This window comes from Gadus chalcogrammus, chromosome 14 (assembly GCF_026213295.1).
Source record: "Gadus chalcogrammus isolate NIFS_2021 chromosome 14, NIFS_Gcha_1.0, whole genome shotgun sequence".
Lineage (NCBI taxonomy): Eukaryota > Metazoa > Chordata > Actinopteri > Gadiformes > Gadidae > Gadus > Gadus chalcogrammus.
Window position 1 is genome coordinate 16,863,635 of NC_079425.1, and position 22,280 is coordinate 16,885,914.

Below are 22,280 nucleotides of genomic sequence, written 5' to 3' on the forward strand. Positions count from 1 at the left end.
TCTTCACAGTCCCACGGGTGGAGTATATAGCACATAAAGCACAGGGCATAGAGCAATAAAGGGATCTGGGGTCACAGTAAACATATATAAGGTTTCCTCCAAGCTTGAATCATCCCCCCACACTGCATCCTTCCGCAGTATAGAGAACGCTGCCGTTTAGGGCCTTGCAAGATTGATTTAATGCTCAGCAAAGAACCAGACCAACAGTCCGCAGTAACAAACGTCTCTCCCATTGTCCACTCCATCTGTTGAAGCAGAGATCACTGTGGTTCCACGGTGATGGAACCACATCTGCTGCTGGATCCCTGGGAGTCAGTAAAGCTGTGTTATGTCCACTCTGGATATCCGTTTGCGGAAAAAAAACAGACACACGGGTGCGCACACACACACACACATGCACACCCCAAGAGGCTCCTTAATGAGAAGAGGTATTTATCCCCACCACCACCGACATCCTGCAGCACATGTCACTGGAAGGACATCACTAAGCCACCACCTGCATGGGGGGGAGCCGACTCTAGTGAACACTTAGGAAGCAGCGATGGATGAGAGGGAAGAGGCTAGCCTGGCTATTGCCAGATCCAGCTCAATCGTAGATTGCACGTTGGTTTGGGGAGGCTGCTGTCATTTTCGCCGTCGCTTCCTTTCGTCATTGTGTTAAACCAGCCAATAGCGGCCCAGGGGGAAAAGCCAGCTTGGGGAATGGCTCCCACAAAAACGTATCGGAAGCAGAAAGAAATGTATTGCTCTTCTCCAGACCCTTCTGCAGGGGGAATTCAAATCGCCGGCAGAATGGGTTGGGGGTACCCAGTCTAGGAAGAGGCAGGAAGTGATGGGAGGCTACAAGCTACGGGTGTGCAGATCACATGGGGCAAAGGTCACGAGTGGGATGCCGTTCAACTGTCTTACAAAATGAATGGCTGCGTTGTGCAATTGGTGTCCGCAGGGCTGAAGTAGGGCTCAAACGGTGGGAACCTTTATGACCAGTCCTTCTGCTTTCAGTGAATCATGGACATTCTGTGCAAAAGTCATCCCTTGTAACAACAGGGGCGCTTCCACACAGAAATACTCCCATCTCCAGTAACTGTTTAACACTGAACTAACCAACAGACCAGTACGACCAGAGGGTTAGAAAATATGTTTTTTAAGATTGGGGATTGGTTATCAAGGACATCAGAGGCTCTCACCGTGGCGATCTCTCGTTGAGTGTGTTGCTGCCCTGCAGGTCTGAGAGGGGGGTCCTGGGACTCCGCCTCGCCCCGCCTGATAAAAAACACACACAGGATGGTGATACGTTAAGCAACACACACACACACACACACACACACACACACACACACACACACACACACACACACACACACACACACACACACACACACACACACACACACACACACACACACACACACACACGATTTATGGTGTAGAAAAAAACAAACCAACCAGTAATTAAACTGATGACCAGTTTAGATTAAAAGTCAATATTTCTAAATTAGTGAAAGTTATGGTTTCAGTTTATCCAGAAGAGGAATTGATTGCAGGTCTGCATGGAAATGGGATTAGTTAAGCCTAGTATTATTTGAAAAGAATAAAGAGAAGAATGATAGATTTATTGGCCGTGTTGCCTAGTGTTGGAGGAAATCAAAGGCATTGTCTCATCATGTAAGATGCTGCTGATCAGGCCCGGTGCAGCGAGGGGGAGTTAAGGGGCATCGCCTCCTCAGACGACCATCCTCACCCACTCAGTGAAAATTAATATGTTTAAAATAATTTGTTTTACTTGCAAAATAATATTTCATCTTATTTTGCCCCACAAAACTACTTAGTTCCAAAGTAACAGTTTAGTCTATATTTGCAAATCAATTTCATTGGTTATTGGGGTAGCTAGAAGTTCAAAAAGTCAGAATTAACAGTCACACAATCATACTGTCATTGTGATCAAGCAAGCAGTTGCACTAGTTTAGCAATCCGGTTTTAAAATGGATATCCAAAAATGGATCACATAGGGGGTTTCAAAAGGATATTCTACTGAATTAAGGTAAGGGATATATACTTTTTTACTTTTGTGCTGGCGAGGACTGCCGTCACTTTTAATGTACTTAGCTTCGGTCTATTTAAGCGATATCTTTACCATTGCCATAGCTGATTAACCCTTGGTGTGTCGCATTGTATTGCAACTATGATAAAGTTATTATAGAGGTTCATATAGCATCGGGTTTTGACGGTTTTTGTGCGTATTGGCGGAGCACTGTGTGCGTTTGTTTGATAGCACTACGTCTGTGATTGTTTGTCGGCGTACAACAATACGCGTTTGGTTTTTGGAAACGCCCCCTCTCCATATTTCGTTGCTCCCTTACTGTTTTAAAGCTAACGAAATTGCCAGCAATAAAGCCACATAATACTGTTCCATTGATTTCAGCCAGAAGCCTAGATACCATGAAATCTCAAGGAAACATACGATCTGTTCTTTGGTGAAAGTAGGATACCCCCCAAGTCTTTGCAGCATTCCACTTGCATTAATGACTATTCTGCTTGTATGTTTCATAACAAAGTGACTAGCATGAGGCACTTCTTTTTTTTACATCAAATTCTGTACGTACATAGTATTTTATTCACACTGTGATTTAAGTAGGTGATATAACAAACCACATCTGTATACAAAGTAGGTGACACACACTTTGCTTAAGAGTTTATTAAAACCAAAACCACTTGAGTGTAGTTGGGGTCACCTCAAGGTCAAGAGACGGTCAGTGCAGTGAGTTGATTTTTTTAATTTCTGTGCACAGCATCACCCATGACCAAAACTATTCCACAACAGAGAGGACATGGTGGAAATCCAATCAACACACACACCCCCTCAGCGAAATGTACAAGTGCATCTCAATGAATTAAAATATTGTCGAAAGTAAAAAATGTGAAACTCATTTTATATAGATTAATTCCACCAAAAGTGAAAATATGAAATATTTCAAGCCTTTATTTGTCTTGATGATCTTGATGATTATGGCTAACAGCTCAGGAAAACCAAAAATTGAGTATCTTCGAAAATTTGAATATCACATAAGACCAGTAAAAAAATGATTATTAATACGGAAATTCCAGCCTTCTGAAAAGTATGGTCTTGATTATGCAGTACTTGGTTGGGGCTCCTTTCGAAAGAAATTACTGCATCAATGCGAAGCGGCATGGAATCGATCAGCCTATGGCCCTGTTGAGGTGCTATGGAAGCCCAGGTTGCTTGGATAGCGGCTTCCAGCTCGTCTGCATTGTTGGGTCTCATCTTACCCTTGACAATAACCCATACATTTTCTGGGATTCCAATCAGGCAAGTTCGCTGGCTGATCAAGCACTGTGTTCCTATGGTCAGCAAACCAGGTATCAGTACTTTGGCAGTGTGGGCAGGTGCCAAGCCCTGCTGGAAAATGAAATCAGCATCTCCATAAATTTTGCCAGCAGAAGGAAGCATTAAGTGCTCTAAAACGTCCTAGTACTTAGACCAGGATTTTTCCGCTCAGTGGCGCGCTTGCAAAATCGATCAGTAAGATAGCACCATGTATCATTTGCGCTGGAACACGCCTCCGCTTTTTCGCCGACACGCCTCTTAGGAAGCAAGTGCATTGGCGCGAGTTTGCTGCGGGCGAAAATCTGCTTTGCGCCGGGTGCAAATTAGCAACGATACATAGAAAGTAAATTGTTGAAAGTGTAGAAAGTAAATTGTGCTGGGTGCAAGATAGGGCCCATAGCCTCCTTGTCGAGGGTGTCAACGACTTCTGCACAACGGTCAAGTAGGAAGTCTTCCCCATGATTTTGAAGCCATATGAACCAGACAGAGAGCATTAAAAGCTTCAGGAAACCTTTTCAGGTATTTTGAGAAAACCTTGAGTCTACATTATTCAACTTGTTCACCATATAAAAATGTTCTGAGATACAGAATTTTGGGTTTTCATCATCAATCATTTCTTCAATCATAAATATTAATACAAATAAAGGCTTGAAATATTTCACTTCGGTTGCAATTAAGTAACAGTCTTAATTGCTGACTGTTACAGAGTTTTACTTTAAAAATCGAATTACTGAACTTAATTAACTTTTCCACAATTTTCTAATTGATTGAGATGCACATGAGCCCATATCCGGAGACCAGAGTTCGTTAACCCAAGGTTAAAAGGTCTTAGCCATGCCCAAGAAGCATGCAACAAACAAACCCGGTGTTAGTGAAGGAATGGCAGACCCCTGCCACCATACAGCATGTGACATGCTTGGTCGTAAGAAAGGATGGGATAAGCTTGGCGCAGAAAGAGCTGTGACCAACAAGCATCATTACTCGTCATCATTCAATCAACTCTATTATTAAATGATAGTTTTATGTGGGCCCAATCGCAAAAAATAAAAACATTTACAATCTGGTGATGGTATGATGTTGCAAGCATTCTAGATATGAAGCTTTTGAACTCCTGTGTTGGGAAAACACTTCGAACACTGGAGAAGGCATACTTGCACAAGGCATGGCTGTGCAGACACAACTACAAGATGACAATGTTGGTCTACCATCTCCCTTTAGTTTCCCCCCACCGACACCCTGGGGCTCTAGCTTGAAAATGGGGAGGATAGAGTTATTATGGGATGGCAGCCTTACTGTACTTCTCGTCCTTGCACCTCTGCAGGATCTCTAAGCTCCTCTGATGCACAGGGTGCTGCAGAAAGCTAAAGCTATCCGCAACGCTCAAAACGGCACAGGGAGCAGCGCCATCATGCCCTTGGAGAAGCAAAACAACATCACATGAAGAGAGAACAAACAAAATGAACAGAGGAGGAGAAGATCAACAAACAAAGGGGAGGAAAAATGAGAGGGAAGGAATGGAGAGAAAAAGAAAAGACAAAGATCAATTAGACAGTGAAGTTGAGAAAAAAACAAGAGATGCAATCGTCTACGAGAGAGAAACCTGTGCAAGACTACGGTTTTCACATAGACCGAGAGACATTCAGAACTGAAGGAGGAGGCGACAGTAAGGTTATTAATTCAACTATAAAAAGGTGTGTGAAGGAAGCTGGCAGTCTATTCAACACTCCTTTAGGTCTGGATAAACCATTGGTTCTACTAATGGGGATTTTGCATGACGCGTAATTAGTTACTGAGGTGCTATGATTTTATGTAGGTGGGCAAAGAGCAATCTAGTCACATCTACCACATCTAGCGAGAAAAAACTCTTTTGCATTTCCATTGACCGGCTAAGAAAGAATGCTGAAATAGACTGATTTGACTGAACAGGTCGAAAAAACTAACTATTACTACATTCATGGCAGCACTTTAGTATTGGTTTTCTACTTGTTCTCTACTTCTGAACATTTCTGATACACTACTGTGCAGTAGCGCACTAGAGCTGGCTCAATACACAAGCCATCTTTGTCGAGGAACAATTAAGGAAATTACAGATCCATCATCCTTCACAATAAGTAATGCATTACAAATTTTTCTGAGAATATGTGACGAGCCTTCTTGTGTTTCTACATTATGTAGCTATGAATATAATCCTAAGGACCATGGTAAACTAGGAATTGGGGACCCTGCCTCATGGAGTCCCCAACGCCCTCCTCTGCGGTTCGTCACCTGTGCTTTTTTTGCGCTGGTGTCTCTTCCCAGCCTCCCTGAAGGCAACCAGGGCCCTGAAGTAAGCCCGCAGCACCGCCCAGCGGAACGTGGCCGATGGGTCGATGCCAATCAGCCCACCGATGAAGGCGTTCTTGCTGCTCTTCAGCAATGCCACGATGTCCGGACGCATGTGATCCGTGTTCTTCTCCCTGAAGTCCTGCGAAACAGCGAGAGTGAGAGATTAGAGTATTACATATCACATTCACAAATAGCACAGTTTGAGTCATACATGAGGGCTCTCCGGAAGACTGTTACCAAATTCCAGTAGCATTTGTTTTACATTTCATTCATAAAACATTTATTTTGATATGACAGACAAAGTTCAAGTGGTTGCCTAACAAGACATACTGTACATGGTTGTTTATATAATTATTCCCTACTGCAATAATCAAGGGCGATAAACCACCATGATGGAAAACGGATAGTGTTTTTTTTACTTTGAGGTTTACTACCAATAATTTGAGTACCCCTAGCCTGCCAATGGTATCCCAGGTATCCCGCTACACCTTTGAAAAAACAAACCTCAGATGCACTGATTTGGAATTTGGCCCCCTATGTCGTCATATGGGGCCAGGTAACCTCCCCTTTGAATTTGGAATTTGGCCCGGCACTGAGCTACGACCGGGTGAGTGCCACATGTGTGTGTGAATACACACACTGTAACGCAAGTACTGTACGCTTCTTTGTTATTTGGATAACCGTTCTGCTGTTGGTGTTGTTGCGCATAACATGCAACATTATAACGTAAAGCGTTGGTGAAAGACTAGACTGTTTAGGGTTCTCTAAGTCTCTGGTAGCCACTTCGACAACAGAACTCGTAGTGGGACTTATCTCGGCCTTGGTTGAGAAGCAATTGGGGGAAAGGAACGTTGGTTTTTGACCCCCTGAAATCCAGATTGAACCGAGACATGGAGAAGAAAGGGATTGTTCACCACGATTGTTGCCCGGGCTAGATTGTTGCCCTTCTCAACCATGGCCCGAGATAACCCCCATTATGAGTCTCGTTTTGGAAGTACCAGGAGTCAGCAAATGGCAACAATTCCTTTCACCTCCATGCCCTGGTTCAGTCTGTACTTCAGATTGAAATGGAAGTGGAAGAACCAGAGAAGTCGTTTGAGATTCATAATATCATCCGGAGACGGACACAGCTTTTGGCCCTGATAATATATATAATATTATATAGATACTATATAAAATTATATTATTTAGATATTGAGCTCCAAGGCTCCCGCCGGAGCAACCAGAGTGTTCTGGAATATTTACAGAACACGTCCAAAAGCTGTGTGCGCCTCCGGATGATATTATGAATCCGAACCATTGCGATTCATCCACTGTAAGGGCCACAAGCTGCTCAGGGCCACAACCCCCACCCTCCTCCTTGACCCACCTCTAATAGCAGCACGTTTGTGGAAAGCTCATTGTGGGACTGGCTCGTAGCGGCTATAATTCTGCACCAAGGCGGATATCTTGAACATCCTCAAATACTGTTTTAGGGGCCTACTAACGCCTATATAAAACCATCCATAAAGTAGCATGCCATGGGACCTTTAAGCATTAACAATTTTTTTCATCTTTTCTCTGCTGAGCCAGTCAAGGAAAAAGCGATAAAGATTTCGCAATTTGATCAAAAATCCACCACGGTGCTCATGACCAGTACATTTAACATTCAAGAATTTGAACTGCTAGTCTCCATCTATGTCTGTGAGCATGCCCATTGGTGTCTTAACATAGAGTTATTTGTCTGCGTTCCAAACCAAAACCACCCAACCTACACATACCCACAGGACGTAGTGTAATGTTGCTCTGCAATTATCAACAAATCCTTTAAACTTTACTTAAACGGTTGTTTGTCATTATACAAGTTTGTCAGGCATCCATCTTTCCTCTTTCATCTCTAGGTTTCTTCCTTGATAACCAAGACCATTTTTCGTGGCCTTAGGGCTAGGGGTGTCTCACCTTGATGCCGTATTTGACCTTGCCGGCGTAGTGTCGGATGATGAAGGCAGGCTCCATGACAGCGGGAAACTCCATGTAGCTGTTCCCTTCATGCTGCCGCTTGAACTTGTCCAACAAGGTTTGGTTGCTGGCTTGGGGAAAGCTGAACCATGGGCAACAAAATGGAAATACTGCAAGATGCTGTAGGTAAGATTTAAGAGCTATAAGAGCTGTAAAATGTGAGGAGTGCCACAGCCATCCATCAGCCATAAGTGAGTGAAATGCAGTGTAAGAATATCTGTTTTGAGTTAGGCCCGTCTGCCTCTGTATTCGAATATTCTGAGGATCCATCTTGACGTCAATCACAGGTTTGTGAAATGCAACACATCTCAATTTCAGGAAAGAAACGTGGGGAGGGAGAGAGCTGAGTGATTTTTTCTCGAAAAGCGGTAAGTTCTGAGAGTGGAACTTTCAAACAGCAGCTTTAATGGGGAGAAGATGTTTGGTAGCACTAATCACATCTCATCAATAAGCTGTCAGATGGCACCAGTTTAATTAGTCATCTAAAATGTGATTAGCCTAACACAAAATAACATCAGTTGTCTGCTACTGTCCACTGTTTAACCTTGGTCTATAGTAAAACAAAAAGAGATGAATAATGATTTTAGTCCGGTTAAAGGCATGGCTAGGTCAGGAACGGAACCGAGCTACAGAAACCATCATTCAATTAAGATATCTTCTTTGCTGGATGCCTGAGGTTATGAAGACCCAGATGGGAGAAGAGCCGAGACGGATATCGAAAGCAAAACGGGGCTGACAAACACTACGAACCTTGATACTGTGGCGGTTAAAAGGCTAAAATAATGACTATTGTCATGTCAGCTCTGGATAAGGAGCATCACCATGAGTCGTGCAGGCAGTCAACTCACTTGCACTCTTCATCCAGCAGATGGAGCAGTGCAGTGGGCTTCTTGCTGATCAGGTTGATGCATCCGCTGTTGTCGATGTAGTCGATGTTGTGCCAGGTGATGCCCTCTGCTCTGTACTCCTCCTGGGAGGAGACACAAGGAACACAAAGTAAGGTCCAGGACACCATGACAGTGAGCCATCATCTGCATCATGATTGAGATTTTACTTTAAACGCTCCATTGAGATATTGAATCGAGATTAAGAAACCTAGAAACAAGATAAGGATTGTTGGGGGCCGTGAAGAACGAGAGTCAGTGAACAGGCTTGGAGTAACAAGGGAGCAGGATGTTTTACATTCCCCTAAGTAAACAAAATTATTGGTGGCTGAGTTGCATGCTTTTCACACAGAGCTAGAAAACTCCTTGTGGTGCCCGTCTGGCTTCAAAGCGGTTTTATAATAAGTAAAATAAGTAAATAAGTAAAAAAACATCAAAAAGCATTCTCAGTGTGAAGCGGTATCATTGCTGTTTCACCGGTTCATGGGAACACAAATTAACCAAGAGAGACATAATCCGAGAGAGGCTTATGAGAAATGAAGTGGAAGTGCTTCTCTGTACCATTTTCTCATAGTCCAAAAGAAAGATAAATTCCTGTTGTATAATACACTTTTCTGCAAGAGGACAATAAGATAGTTGTCTAAATTAATTTAATTTTAGAAGGACCATCCTGAAATGAATCCAACAATATTTACTCCAACCACTCCTATCGTTTGCATGCACATATACTTGAACAGTAGATGTGTATGTTCTAAGAATACATGAGTTGACACTTCATCTGGGATGACTCGCATTTGATTTACGAGCAATGGCCTATATGCTCTCATCAACTTTGTTGACATAATTGCTTGCCTCAGCTGCATCATCTAGAGTCAATGGGAAATGATAAAAAAAATGGAGTGAAAGGAAATTTCACCAAAAAGTGTAAATTAATTAATGTCGGAAAGCTCTTATTTATTATGCTGGCATTGGGGTGTATTTGGAGGTACAGCCGTAATGTCAGCCTAAGCTGAACTATGCTCGTCATTTGCATAGCAAGCACAGCACGGTGGGAAATACTTAGAAGCAACAATTTGGTTTACACATGCGATTTTGAGTGACAAAATAAGGGGGGGAAGCAATCACTGAACGTGTATGCTGTAAAAACACATGTTTCTCTAATAGATAAGGGTTGGAGCCAGATGATACAGGAGCACTTATCACCGGCCACTATCATTATCTAAAAGGTGGGCAGATTGCTCAGCTGCAGCGCCTGTTGCAGCCCGCCGTGCAGTTAAAGAGCACAAGGTCTTTTCTTTGGTCATTTTGTCCGTCAAATCCTTTTTAAAACCTGTCAGAGCATAATTTAAAAAAAGTCCCAAGGTACATTCACATATTTTGGCACGCTTTGAAGGTGTAATTCCCTCATGTACTACATAAATCTACTTCTCATGGGAGGATCAGGTCCTCCTCTGCAATTTGTGACAGGAGTATAATTCACAGTCCATTGACTATTTGTTATACCAGAAATGTAAAGGGATACAAGCTGAACGCACTCAAAATTAATATGAACATAACCCTTAGTCTAGCATTATAACTTAAAGAAAAATCTTTCTTCAACCAATTACTGACCATATAGATTCCTGTAAGTAACTACCAGCCACGAGGAAGCTGTGAAGAAGGCGGTGCCAAGTACATATTAAGCTCAACTGTAAGTCTATAAAAAAGAGGAAACAGAAACCTTGCATTGGGTTGGTCAAAGGAGGGTGCTGAGGTGAGTCATACGGTAACATTGCATAATCGTCTTAAGCATTTCTAGATTGCTCAAAATCCACTGTGATGTATGCATGTTGGGAAATTTGAGAGGTGTGAAGAAGCTTTAAAATGAAACCTGTCTGGGTTCTGCCAAGTGAATGCAAGGCAGTGTACTGTACCGTGAGCGCGTGGGCTGTACCTGCTCAAGCTTGAAGATGTGCTGGTTGAAGTAGTGCTGGAGTCGCTCGTTGGCGAAGTTGATGCAGAACTGTTCAAAGCTGTTGTTCTCGTAGTCCTCGAAGCCAAAGATGTCCAGCACACCAATGGACAATATCTGGGAAAACATAACAGTCGTGTTCAACTTATGGTTCGTGCAGGATAGATTTGCTGTTTAACAAATGGAGCGCTTTGTTAAATACCTTACGTGCAAGTCTCTTAATTTAAACAAAATTAAATGAAAGGAAGATAACCCAAATATAATATTTTGGAAAGGGGAAATGCTGTTTGAGGCCCCAAGGATCAGTTAGATCGATAGATAGATAGATGTAGTTCATGCTATCTTATCTCATGGAAACGTCTGCTCAGACTCCGCCGTATTCCACACCTTGTTGTTGTCCTCCAGGTCTTTGTTGTTGAGCAAGGCATGGTTGATCCTGAACACGATCCAGTCAAACAGAGCACTGTACAGCGACTTTGCCATGGAATCCCTTACGGTGCCAGCCTGCAAACAAATAATAAAGCATGCATTATTATTGCAGAATATAGTCAACAATATGTTCTAAATGTTCAGTGGTTGATGATAGGAACCAATGATGTTGTTAATGTACTAAACACTAAACAATTTAAAACAATTTACAAATGCGCTTGACATGACCATCTCCAAAGGAGATGGTCATGTCAAGCGCATTTGTAAATTGTTTTAAATTGGCTCAGAGAAAACAAGCGAGAAAAAAGAACCAATCTTTTAGCATCATAACCAGTGGAGACGTTGAGGGCACCTACTAAACCCTGGGCATGAGCAGACAGTGTTAGCATGACTGTAGTGCCGAGTCCTGCGGTGTAGAACCCAGAATGTGTGGCTGGATGCTAGTCTGACCTCCGCCAACTTGTAGGGGACGATCAGCCTCTCTCCCACAGTCACCGTCTTTCGTGTGGTCAGGGCCTCGAGCAGCGTCCCTTCCTTCACCTTTCAGACGAAAAGGGATGAAAAATAAACGTCCAAAACGGCCCGGTCAAAGTGCTTTCTTTTCCATCGTAGCCGCAGCAATATATCAAGTAGAAACAGTATAGTTTGTCTGCCGAAATTAAACTCCCGATATCCTCCCATGTGACTCCTCCTTTTCCGTGACCTCCATTGGCTCCCTGTAGTAAGTCGCATCAGATTTAAGATGATTGTACTAGCCTACAAGGCGGTCAATGGAACTGCCCATGCCTGCCTCCAAGCATAGAACACACAGCCCAGCTGCCCTCGACTACCTCAGCTGGACGCCTGGTACCGCCGTCGCTAAGAGCAAGCAAAGGTCGATCATCAAAGTCACAGCTCTTCCCTGTTTTGGCACTGCAGTGTGGAACAAGCTCCCTGCTGATGTCATGATAGCAGAGTTGCTCACCAGCTTCCGCAAAAGACTCAAGACTCACTTCAGAGTTCACCTAGACTCTGCATAGCTTCCCCCCTTACACCCACACCCCTCTTACGCACTAATTGTATCTTGTACGTCCTGTCACCTTATGTACGTGCTAAATGTGTGTTGTACGTCCTTGCACAAAAAATTGTCCTTAGCATTGTGCAGCATCTTATCCTAGCTAGCTTTGTTGTATCCGGGAAGGGGTTAACCTAACAACACTTGGTTCTATGAACATCCTTTCTGTACAGACAGCGATATATTGTTTATCTTTCTTCTGACATATGTGCTTCGTTTTTGATAAAAGCATCTGCTAAATGCCCTAAACGTAAATGTATGCAAAAAAACGGATTCTGCATTCAAACTGTTGGCACTGAGAACCTTCAAGAAGCATTTTGTATATCGTTAGAGGTGAGGACCAATGGTTCTGTTGGCCTCATGGTTGATAGAACGCCCTCATCCCAACTATTGACAGAGAAGACTGCACTGTTCTATAAACATCCTGCTGCTTTAGAAATAAGATAGAATAGATATGTTTATTCTGTTCAAATTGCACGCAAAAGTAAAACCAAGAGAGGCTAGGAATTTACAATCCACTGCACATACATTCATTTCATTCATTTTATCGAGTCTCCTCGGGAGTAACTCGGGAGTACCGATGGGTCACCATCGTCATTCCTTTCGATAGCTTATACAGACAGGGGACGCCAAACCTCTCTGCCCAGAGCAGTCCTTTATGCTTTCAATCTGATTTGTGGTGATTGTGTGTGTACGTGTTTGTGCATTATCTTTTATGGTGTGCGTTCACCTTGGTTGCATGCCTGCATATCTGCCTTTCGTGCTTTTGTGTGTGATGGTTACTGTGTCTACATGTGCATGACCATTTGCATTCCTGTGCGTTTTTTCTCTGTTGCGCAACAAGTACCCAGCAAACGTCTATTATGACGCCTATGACAAGTTACAGCTCTGCTGCGCCACACTCACTGCATGAGCAACAGACGGAAGAAGCTTTAAAGGGGACCTATCATACCATCAGGTGTGAGTGTGATTAGCCATTACAAGCCGTTTTCAAAATGTGCAGCATTGTGACATGACAGGTGGGCGTGTCCACCTAGATGTGTGACCCACAGATGAGCAACGTTTACTTCAGTCCACTGGGTAGGCTGGTAGACTGATCTATCCAGCACACATCTAGGTGGACACGCCCACCTGTGATGTCACAATGCTGCACATTTTCAAACCTGCTTGTAATGGCTAATCACACTCACACCTGGTGGTATGATATGCCCCCTTTAACCTCTCACCCTCAAAGCAGGGTCACATGGTTATAGATGAGGTCATTAAAATGCCTGCTGTAAAATTGTATCTTGATTTATTTGACAAGAATGGCTGAGAAACCATCCCGAATTCATCAAGTAAGCAGACCATCTGGTCTGCGTGGTTAAAGGCATTTTAGACGGAGGACTTTAGAACAACTGCAAAGAGACGCGAAGCGTCTTTAGAAACACGCTCCAGTTGTCCCCCTATTTATATAAACAGGTGCATCTCAAATTTAGAATATTGTGGAAAGGTTAATTAAGGTTAAGAGATTTTTTACTGTGGGTGCATTGAATCGACATAATACACGAGTTTCCCTTTTTAAATAGAATTATTGAAGTTAATAATTTTTTCCACAATATTCACATTTATTGAGATGCACCTGTATGAATAGAAACACAAACCAACATGAAGAAAGACAACATGACACCAATGACCAACTGATGGTAACTCACCTCCAACAGCTCCGAGACGATGGGCAGCACCTCCGGGTTGCAGATGTCGATGGCTTCATCCCGGTAGGCCTTCCTCTTATAGCGGATGTTCCCCAGGTGGAGGATGGCAGACAGCAGGGAGAAAATCCTGAAACAACGGACAGAGACAGGTGAGCCAGTGATACTGGTAAATTCTTTGCTCTGTAACATGTGCAATGACAATAAAGATCTATCCATCTATCTATACTAGAACACAACGAGGATTTTAGATGTACAATGACTGCACACTCTCCGTCTGTATGACACAGATCCACCTGGAGAAACTGCCTGCAAGAAGGTGCAACTTTCCACGAGGACCAACTCTGACAGAGTGTGTGTGTGTGTGTGTGTGTGTGTGTGTGTGTGTGTGTGTGTGTGTGTGTGTGTGTGTGTGTGTGTGTGTGTGTGTGTGTGTGTGTGTGTGTGTGTGTGTGTGTGTGTGTGTGTGTGTCTCTTTCTGTGTTGGTGTCTGTGTGTGTCTTTGTATGCATGTCTCTTTGAATGCGTGTGTCTCTCTGTGTCTGTGCGTCTTACTGTTTGCGTGTGGCCGGCAGGAAGCCCACCATCTCCATGGCCAACTGTAGCCTCTCAAAGTCATGCTTCAGGTCCTCCCCCTCCACTGTGAAGCAGTCCTGCGACCACAAGAAGGACACTGCATGTCACCAGGTTAGTTACCAAGACAACGCACTCCCCCACGTGGGACAGGCTACAGGCTATGGTTGGCTACTGCAGCATATTATTCATAAGCTAGACATCTGCTGAACATCTTGGCTGGGCTTCATTGTGAGGTATTGGGTGTAGGGGCATCTGCTAAATTTGGACATCCCCAATACACAAACCCTTTGACATTTATACGGTTGTGTCAAACAGGGTGGGGGCAAAATTTTTCTCGATACATAAATGAGGGTCTCATTCTGTTTACTGTTTTAAAATCGTAGAATCGGACAAGACAAGAAACTGTGGCAAAGCGCAGACAGAGGAAGCAAGTCCTTCTGAAGGGAGGGTTATCATTATGAGGCATGGTTTTGTGCTGGTGGGGGGTGAGGAGGGGGGAGTACTCTGCTTTTTTTGGAAAACGGCGCCCGGCTTTTCCGGCAACGCAAACCATGGAAAACTGGCAAGCCGCAGAAAAAGGCTACATTTGTGAGTGAAGTTTTATATTACTGAGACGCAGGACAAACCAAACTGATGGAAAAGAAAAGGCAGATGAGGGGAGACTACCTCTGCTTAAGACAAGCCAGAGCCACACACACACACACACACACACACACACACACACACACACACACACACACACACACACACACACACACACACACACACACACACACACACACACACACACACACACACACACACACACACACACACACACACACACACACACACGTTTAGCCTTCCAAGGCCTCCTACCTAGGATATCTGGTTACCGTTAAAAGCTGCTCCCAGATCACAGAGTTCTGTCTTAGTCACTGAAAACAAATGATCATCACCCGACGCATATTCGTGATTAATGGTGCATCTAGAAAGATCCTCATTCTATTTTCATACATTTTCGGATCAATATGTGAAGTGCATGTTGATCATCACAAAGGGATATCTCAAGCCAACAACTGTAATCTACAAAGACAGAACTATGTACTATCCATCCATTGTTTATGCAAGTATAACAGGACAATCCTCAGAAAGAGAAAACCTTGTATTCCACACATCCACATGTGTCTGACATTTGTTTCCACATGTCGGACATAAGCAGTTGTTCCTAACTTCACTGTGGATGCAATACTGATGCAACCCTTCAACCATCCTGTTGCAAGATGGTAGAGGATTTCAGACAAAACACCATTCATATTTCCTTTAAGAACCAAGAAAATCCAATTCACAGCTGACGTATATGGACAATAACATGCACCGTATACATTGGCTGTTTACTAGATTTAGAAATAGTAATATATCACGGATTATAACCTATCCTCAACAATATTATTGACACGTCAAACTACCACCAGCCAAAGAAAAAACCCAAATAAGATTCTCTTTGGTAATTGATTATCATTCAATGTAATTTCCCTGAAATGGAAAAAATCTTTTCTAGTTCCCTTTTTCATTTATTATATATGCCTCACAAGTCAGGAGTGCTCTCTACAACATTGTCTTGTTTTAGGATATTGAATTGTCAATGACTAATGACAACCTTATTGAACACAAACGCACTGCGCAGGGTAGAAACGTAGAACACACTGAGTGAACATCAGCATAAAACAGGGGGAAAATCAACAAAAACAAAGCAATCAACCACCAAAACCAACAAGGAAGTGCCCCGAAAGAAACCCACAAAGAACCACAACACAAATATTTAGGCACAGGCAGCTAGGCTTGTTTGTGTTGCTTTGCGCAGAACGTGCAAGTGCTCATGGGAAGTGTTGGAGCACCGGGGAAGGGCACTGTGACTATGGGGGTGAAACTAAGGTGTTCTTCAAACACACTGAAGCCCACGCGCGGTGGGGGGAGGCTGAGGATACTGACCGGCTCGCTCTCACTGTAACTGTCCCAGTGCCGGTGGACTTTCTTTTTCATCTGGAAAGGTTGAGGTAGAGTGGATTGCAGGGTTAGTGTTAAGACAGCAGCATTCTAATGGACACACCAAGGCCGGGATGTGTAGCAGATGGAAAGTCAGACGGAGAGATAAGACTGACAGTAATAAGTATGTGCATTTGAATACAAGAGTGTTTGGCACACACGCACACGCACTAAATTGTACTTATCCTGCAAGCATTTATTTTAGAGTTTGTTCATGAGATGATTCTGTTAGTGTATTATGATAGATGACAATGGCTTGTTTGTGTTGAACTATGAATGAATGTATGCGTGTATATATTTACTATTCAGCCAATTAGCAGGTATGTGTGTGTGAGCCTATAGAGGAGAAACAAAAGTTCCCTGCAGTGTGGAGGGGAGACGGTCTATCGTCCAATCACAGTTGGAGCTCCGTACCAGGCAGAAGTTTCACACAACATTCACATTCCACACATGTAATTGTCTTCTATAAGAGTGTGTTGTTTTTGTGAAACAGCTTTTTGTTTTGACCCACAATGACGATACAAAAGACAGTGTTTTACATATTTCAGAGAATGCATGCGTGTGGGTTTACTAGCCTCATCGCTATGGAGCCAGTCAACCAGTTTTGAGTTTTATTTAGGAATGTGTGTGTGTGCATGTTTTCTCCCCGTCTGCAGTGAATCAGTCCAAGTGAGCCACCCTGAGCTGTATTTAAGAGCAGTACATGGGTTTAACAGTGCTGTGGTGATGAATGTGGTCCATGTACACACAGGTCTTTAAATATGACATCTAAAAAGGAATGAGACCTTTTACACGACCAGAGTGAAAAACAAAACAAACAAACAAACGGAGAAAGAGACCAGGATCAGACGTATGCATCCAGACACACTGATGCTTGATCCAATTTTCTCTCTGTTTGACTCACTCCAAAAGTGAGCATTTTGTTACACACAGAGCAAACACACGTCCTCCAGTCAATGTGAAAGGGACTTGCACATACATCCCAGGTGTGTGGCTGCAAGAGGTGGCGACCCACCTGGTTGAGGTAATGGTATTCTTCAGGCTTCCGGAGGTGGAAGGCTGTGCGCTCCTCCTCGCTCACCCCCGCCAGCAGGTAATAGAACACATGGTAGTTCCTGGAAGGTAGACAGGAAGTGGGTGGCCCCATGGTTAGTCCGGGCCTTACAAGGTTCAAGTGGTTCAACACACAGGATATAGATTATGAGTGATTCTTCTCTCAAGCCATTGAGAAAATACTGGCCACAAATTTTAGGCAAGACCAAATTAATATTTTTTGCAGTTTCATCAGATGCCATTCAACAATAAACCTATTTTGACAAAAAGCAAATTTCAAAACAGCCCCGAGCCATTGGCTGAGATGATTCCCACAAAAAATTACTTCAAACATGGGTCATCGTCATTGATTTTTGCATCCATAGCTTTACGTGCATTTGTATTCTTTGCTGCAAATCTACACAGAAACCTTTAATTCGGTTTGATTGCTTTCCGTTTTAGGCTCCGAGGCTCATGAATCTACATTGTTTTGAACGAAAGTGATGGCTCTGATGAAATAGTGAAATTATTGCACCTAAAGTGGCAAAGTCCTTGGCCACTTGGGAAAAGAGGAGAAGAACAAAGGGTAGACACCACCGCTCATCTCTTACCGTTCGTTGTGCTCCTGATAGACGAGTCTCGACTTCTCCAGGAGATACTTTTCAACGTAAGCTCTGGTGGGGGATCAAATATAGTTTATCATTAAAAGCAACTTGACACAGAACAAATGTTCCATTTGTAACTGTAACAACTGTTTACGTGTGAGAGAGAAACTATGCATGCATGTACGCATCTGTCTATGGAACACAATGCTGATAGACATGACAGTGGAAACCCCCCGTCCATTAGAAGAATAGCCTCACCCCCTCACGGTGCCACTCTCCTGGTAGTTGACCTGGATGAACTTGCCGAAGCGGCTGGAGTTGTTGTTGTGGGCTGTCTTTGCGTTTCCAAAAGCCTGCAAGGTGACAGTTAGGAGGAGGGGAATAAAGGTTTAGGATGAGTCCTGCACAACATGAACTTTGAGACTCTCTCTCTCTCTCTGTCTGTGTGGTTGTGTGTGTCAAATTGGACAGAACATTCAACACATGCATAACATTTCCAATCCAATAAACTTCTGAAGAGACTGATAAGGGAGAATGATAGCCACTACCAGATTCTCTCAGGCCTTTCGGGAAGACGTCCAGTAATGTAGACAGGAATGAGGTCATTTGTAAACATATCAAGAAACAGTATTTGTGTATTTCAATAAGGTCCTTTCATCTGGCATTCAGTATTTTCAGTTCAATACACATTAGCTCTCAAAAGTCACAGAGATCAGAGAAATATAACTAACTGTACGGATGGAATACAGATTTAATCGACGCCTCTCTAACAAACCTTACATTGTACATGAACAATGTTCGATGTAAGCATCAGTGAAAGCCATTCCTACTGAAACAAATGTTTCAAGCCCCATATCAATATTGTTGCTCTGAATATTAAGCAGCAGGTTAAGACATAAAAACCAGATAGTCAACATTTTAATCCAGATAAGAGAAATCTGTTAGTTTCTTCTCATTGGCTGTTACCACAGAAATGACAGATTTCAGTACAAAAAAACGCTACGCGGGCGATAACATTAGACGGGTTTAAAAAACAAAAACAATACTAATGGAGGGGCTTATAAGATATGACTTCCCCCCCTTCTCCCATACTGAGTTGTGACTCATTATCGGCTTGTAGCCTAGTGGGAAGGACCCTTTAATTCAAGGCTTCATGGTGTGCATTCTTTTTATAACATTAAACTCCTCCTCTATTCAGTTTTAAAAAGCACCCAGTCGAGGCGGTCAGTGGCCCGGGCCTGGGGTCTAGGACAGAGCGAAGCGAGTGCAGCCCTGATTGAAACATTTCCCCTCTCCGGGCCGTGGGCTCCATGTGGCCAGCGAGAACATGTGTAGCGGTGGAGGTTGTATAAGGAGCTGCAGCACTGCCTGTCCCTCGGCTCTGTTTATGTTGTACGGGTGCCTGGAGGGGAAGTCGTTCTTAGGCCTGCATAAAGTTGAAACCCTGCAGTTATTTGTAGCTCTGCTGCTCCAAGTCAACACAAATTCCTGTGCACATTGCGCTGACATGCCCTAGTCGACATAGCGGTGGCGATGGGATGCTAATAGTATTTCAGGGATTCCTATCCAGGTCTACTCTCTTGGGTGACCTCGTTGCACTAGGTACTGTGAGAGGACGTTAAAGGGACACTGCAGCATTTTAAGTAATAGCTCAAATCAATGTCTTCATTCATTAATATTTTCTCATTGGTGTTAAATCACCTCGGCCAATAATCAGACTTAACCTCCTGCGTGAAGACTTTCTTATTTTTATATTATAGTACTTACCATACTACTTCTTATATTACTACGTTTTGTGTAATTTCTTTCATAGGCAGCATAACAGTGAAACACGTTTAGTTAAAAGCCTAAACAGCCTCGTTGGTGGATAGCAGCATAGGCTACCTCCCGCCGATCCGCTGCCTCTCTGACCTCGCCCTCTCGGTGAATCTCCTAATGATGATCACTGACAATGCATGCACATCGAAAAATAAAATAAAGAATGTATCACTACTAAATAATTACAACAATATAATGAATTATTAAACATGGCAACATAATTTACTATCATTATTTAACTAGTTCGGAGTAATTCCTACACAGTGTACCTTTAATACTAAGCGAATGCCAATGCTGCTTACCTCTAATCGGGGGGGTTCATAATTGTCAAAAGACTGTAGCCGTAATATGAAAGATCGTGCCCTGAACAAATCAAGAGTATTTCCTTGATTTGTTCATTTATTCTTTGAGTCCCCCAAAGTCACACTAAACTGTATTGATCGGAAATCGCAATTTTACCACATGTAGTCTATGCGGCCTTTGCAATTGTATTGATCATAGCTCCTGGCAAAAAGTTGTTTGCGTGCAAGTTGTGTTAATGTTGGGGATGTGGGCACGCCGTCACACAGCGAAACCACCAAAGCTGACCTGTTTATTCAGCGATGTCTTCCAAGGTTGGAAATCTACAGTGGAATGACTAGTTACCAATATTCCCACATTCAGAGGACACAAGAAAGCTCTAATTTTTAGCTCCGAGAGAGCAACAACTCTGTGATGGGGGATTACAGGTCCCTCAAGGACAACCAATCACAAGCAGCTTCGCTAAGCAGTGAGCACTTCCTGGGTTTCCAGGAAATAAAAAAGGAAGCCTCAGAAATTAAACACACCTCAGTGGAAAGAAAGTCGGGTTTGACTGGGCGGGATATTTCTTGCAGTATGGCCCAGTGATCATAACTCTGTGGACTCATCCACCTGCCCCGCGTGAAAACAGGTCTGCGTTTTTCTCAACCATCTGGATTCCTCTCAAATATGTTGCATGCCTTTAAATAGACCACATTACAGAGTTTCGAGATCACTGGGATACAGCATAAAATGCCTCCGAACATAGAGGCAACACATGTTATTCTATGTTTGTTGGATTGAGACCAAATGTGCAAATTACAGACCCACAGAGGTAGAATTAAATAGGCTAAGAGGAATCAATGTTCGGCGACCTGACTGCAATTTAAATAGTAGGCCTATATGTTGTTTATTTATAGACCTGACACCAGCTCACAGGTATGTCGCCAAAACTACCTCATATTTACAGAATGGCTATAGCTAACTTCACATTACACAGTCATCTGCAGGGTTTGGAAACCAGCTCTACCAGAGCACAGAGGTATAAATAAACCTTTGTACGCACTGGGGAGAAAAAAACTGAATAACACACGCTGAAAATGATACTCAATCATAGCAGAATGACTATTAGTGGTTCCTCGGAAAGAGGACGGGAAAGAAGAGACAAGATTGTAGAAGACGATAGGAAAGAAGAAGAAAAAAAGAGAACAAAATAATAGAAGAGGAGGGGGGGATAGGATAAAATATCATTGTAAAAATAAACTGCTCTAGTCCAGACGGTAGCCTGTATCACTGTTGGGGCTAGCACGCAATAGTCATCTATACAATTATATTAATGGCTTACAAATGAATTTGTTTCTGTTGTGGTCGTTTTAAGCTTCTTTGTCGGGTGAGGTTTACAAGTTTATTATAAATAATAATGTCCAATAGTGAAGGGAAGGCAAGGTGAACTTTTTATGATGATGCAGCACACCTTCTAGTCAGAAGCTGGTAGAATGAAAGGTTGTCGTTCATTAGTCATGCCAATTTCAAACCGGAGCCATCAAACTGGGAGTGAAAAAAAGTTCAGATGTTGCCTGATATAGCCTGGATTCTGTGTATCTGTTTCCTCCACAAACACAACAGAGAATACAATCTATATCCAGCCACCTTTGTCATATCATTACTACTTTCGATTCAACACAGTACGTTTTTCAGAAACAATTCTATGATTTCAAAACAATGTCAGAAAAAAAACAGAAAGAGTGGGAACAGTCTGAGCCCATTAGGAAAATATTCTATAGTAGTCAAGTAATTTATTTGTCATACCAGGGATTTGTCATAAAGGGATTTGAGTTCATTCAAGAAACGACATGTGGTTGCAATTCCCACACCTTACCCAGGGTGTTGGCTTTAGTATGTGACCAAATTATGTTATTTGTAACAGAGCTAAAATAGATTGATTATGATAGTGCTTGGCCTGTGCATGCGAGCATGAGTCAGTAAGTGTGTGTGTATGGAAGAGGACGATGGGTTTAGAATTTCACCTGTATTTTGTTAAAATGACTCACCAACTGAACAAACAATACAAATAGAGCAAATAGAGCTTTCGTACATTGTGCCTCTAGAAGACAAATCACAACAGATTAAGTACCAAGTGATACGCACAATTGAAATGATACATTGATTTGATTAAGATTGGGAAAACCTTCTGAGAGATTTACATGAAAAAAAGTATTTTTATAGTGACAGGTCTGAAATACCACTTCATCTTGTAAGGAACTCCA

At 42.8% G+C, this 22,280-nt stretch overlaps 1 protein-coding gene across 5 annotated transcripts in view; it reads right to left on the reverse strand.

The window, feature by feature from the left end:
- LOC130403871 (unconventional myosin-IXAa-like) overlaps positions 1-22,280 on the reverse strand; it is a 72,216-nt gene that overhangs the window by 13,771 nt on the left and 36,165 nt on the right. For 3 of the 5 annotated variants that reach the window (XM_056608389.1, XM_056608385.1, XM_056608386.1), the window contains 14 exons: positions 18,175-18,269; positions 17,923-17,985; positions 17,295-17,394; positions 16,226-16,276; positions 14,234-14,331; positions 13,682-13,808; positions 11,384-11,473; positions 10,892-11,008; positions 10,487-10,621; positions 8,518-8,639; positions 7,610-7,751; positions 5,612-5,810; positions 4,640-4,759; positions 1,188-1,263 (listed from right to left, as the gene is read on the reverse strand). In XM_056608389.1, coding sequence (XP_056464364.1) covers positions 1,188-1,263; positions 4,640-4,759; positions 5,612-5,810; positions 7,610-7,751; positions 8,518-8,639; positions 10,487-10,621; positions 10,892-11,008; positions 11,384-11,473; positions 13,682-13,808; positions 14,234-14,331; positions 16,226-16,276; positions 17,295-17,394; positions 17,923-17,985; positions 18,175-18,269 — 1,535 coding nt within the window. The remainder of the gene's footprint in view (positions 1-1,187; positions 1,264-4,639; positions 4,760-5,611; positions 5,811-7,609; positions 7,752-8,517; positions 8,640-10,486; positions 10,622-10,891; positions 11,009-11,383; positions 11,474-13,681; positions 13,809-14,233; positions 14,332-16,225; positions 16,277-17,294; positions 17,395-17,922; positions 17,986-18,174; positions 18,270-22,280) is intronic. The other 2 variants (XM_056608387.1, XM_056608388.1) reach the window with 2 other exon arrangements.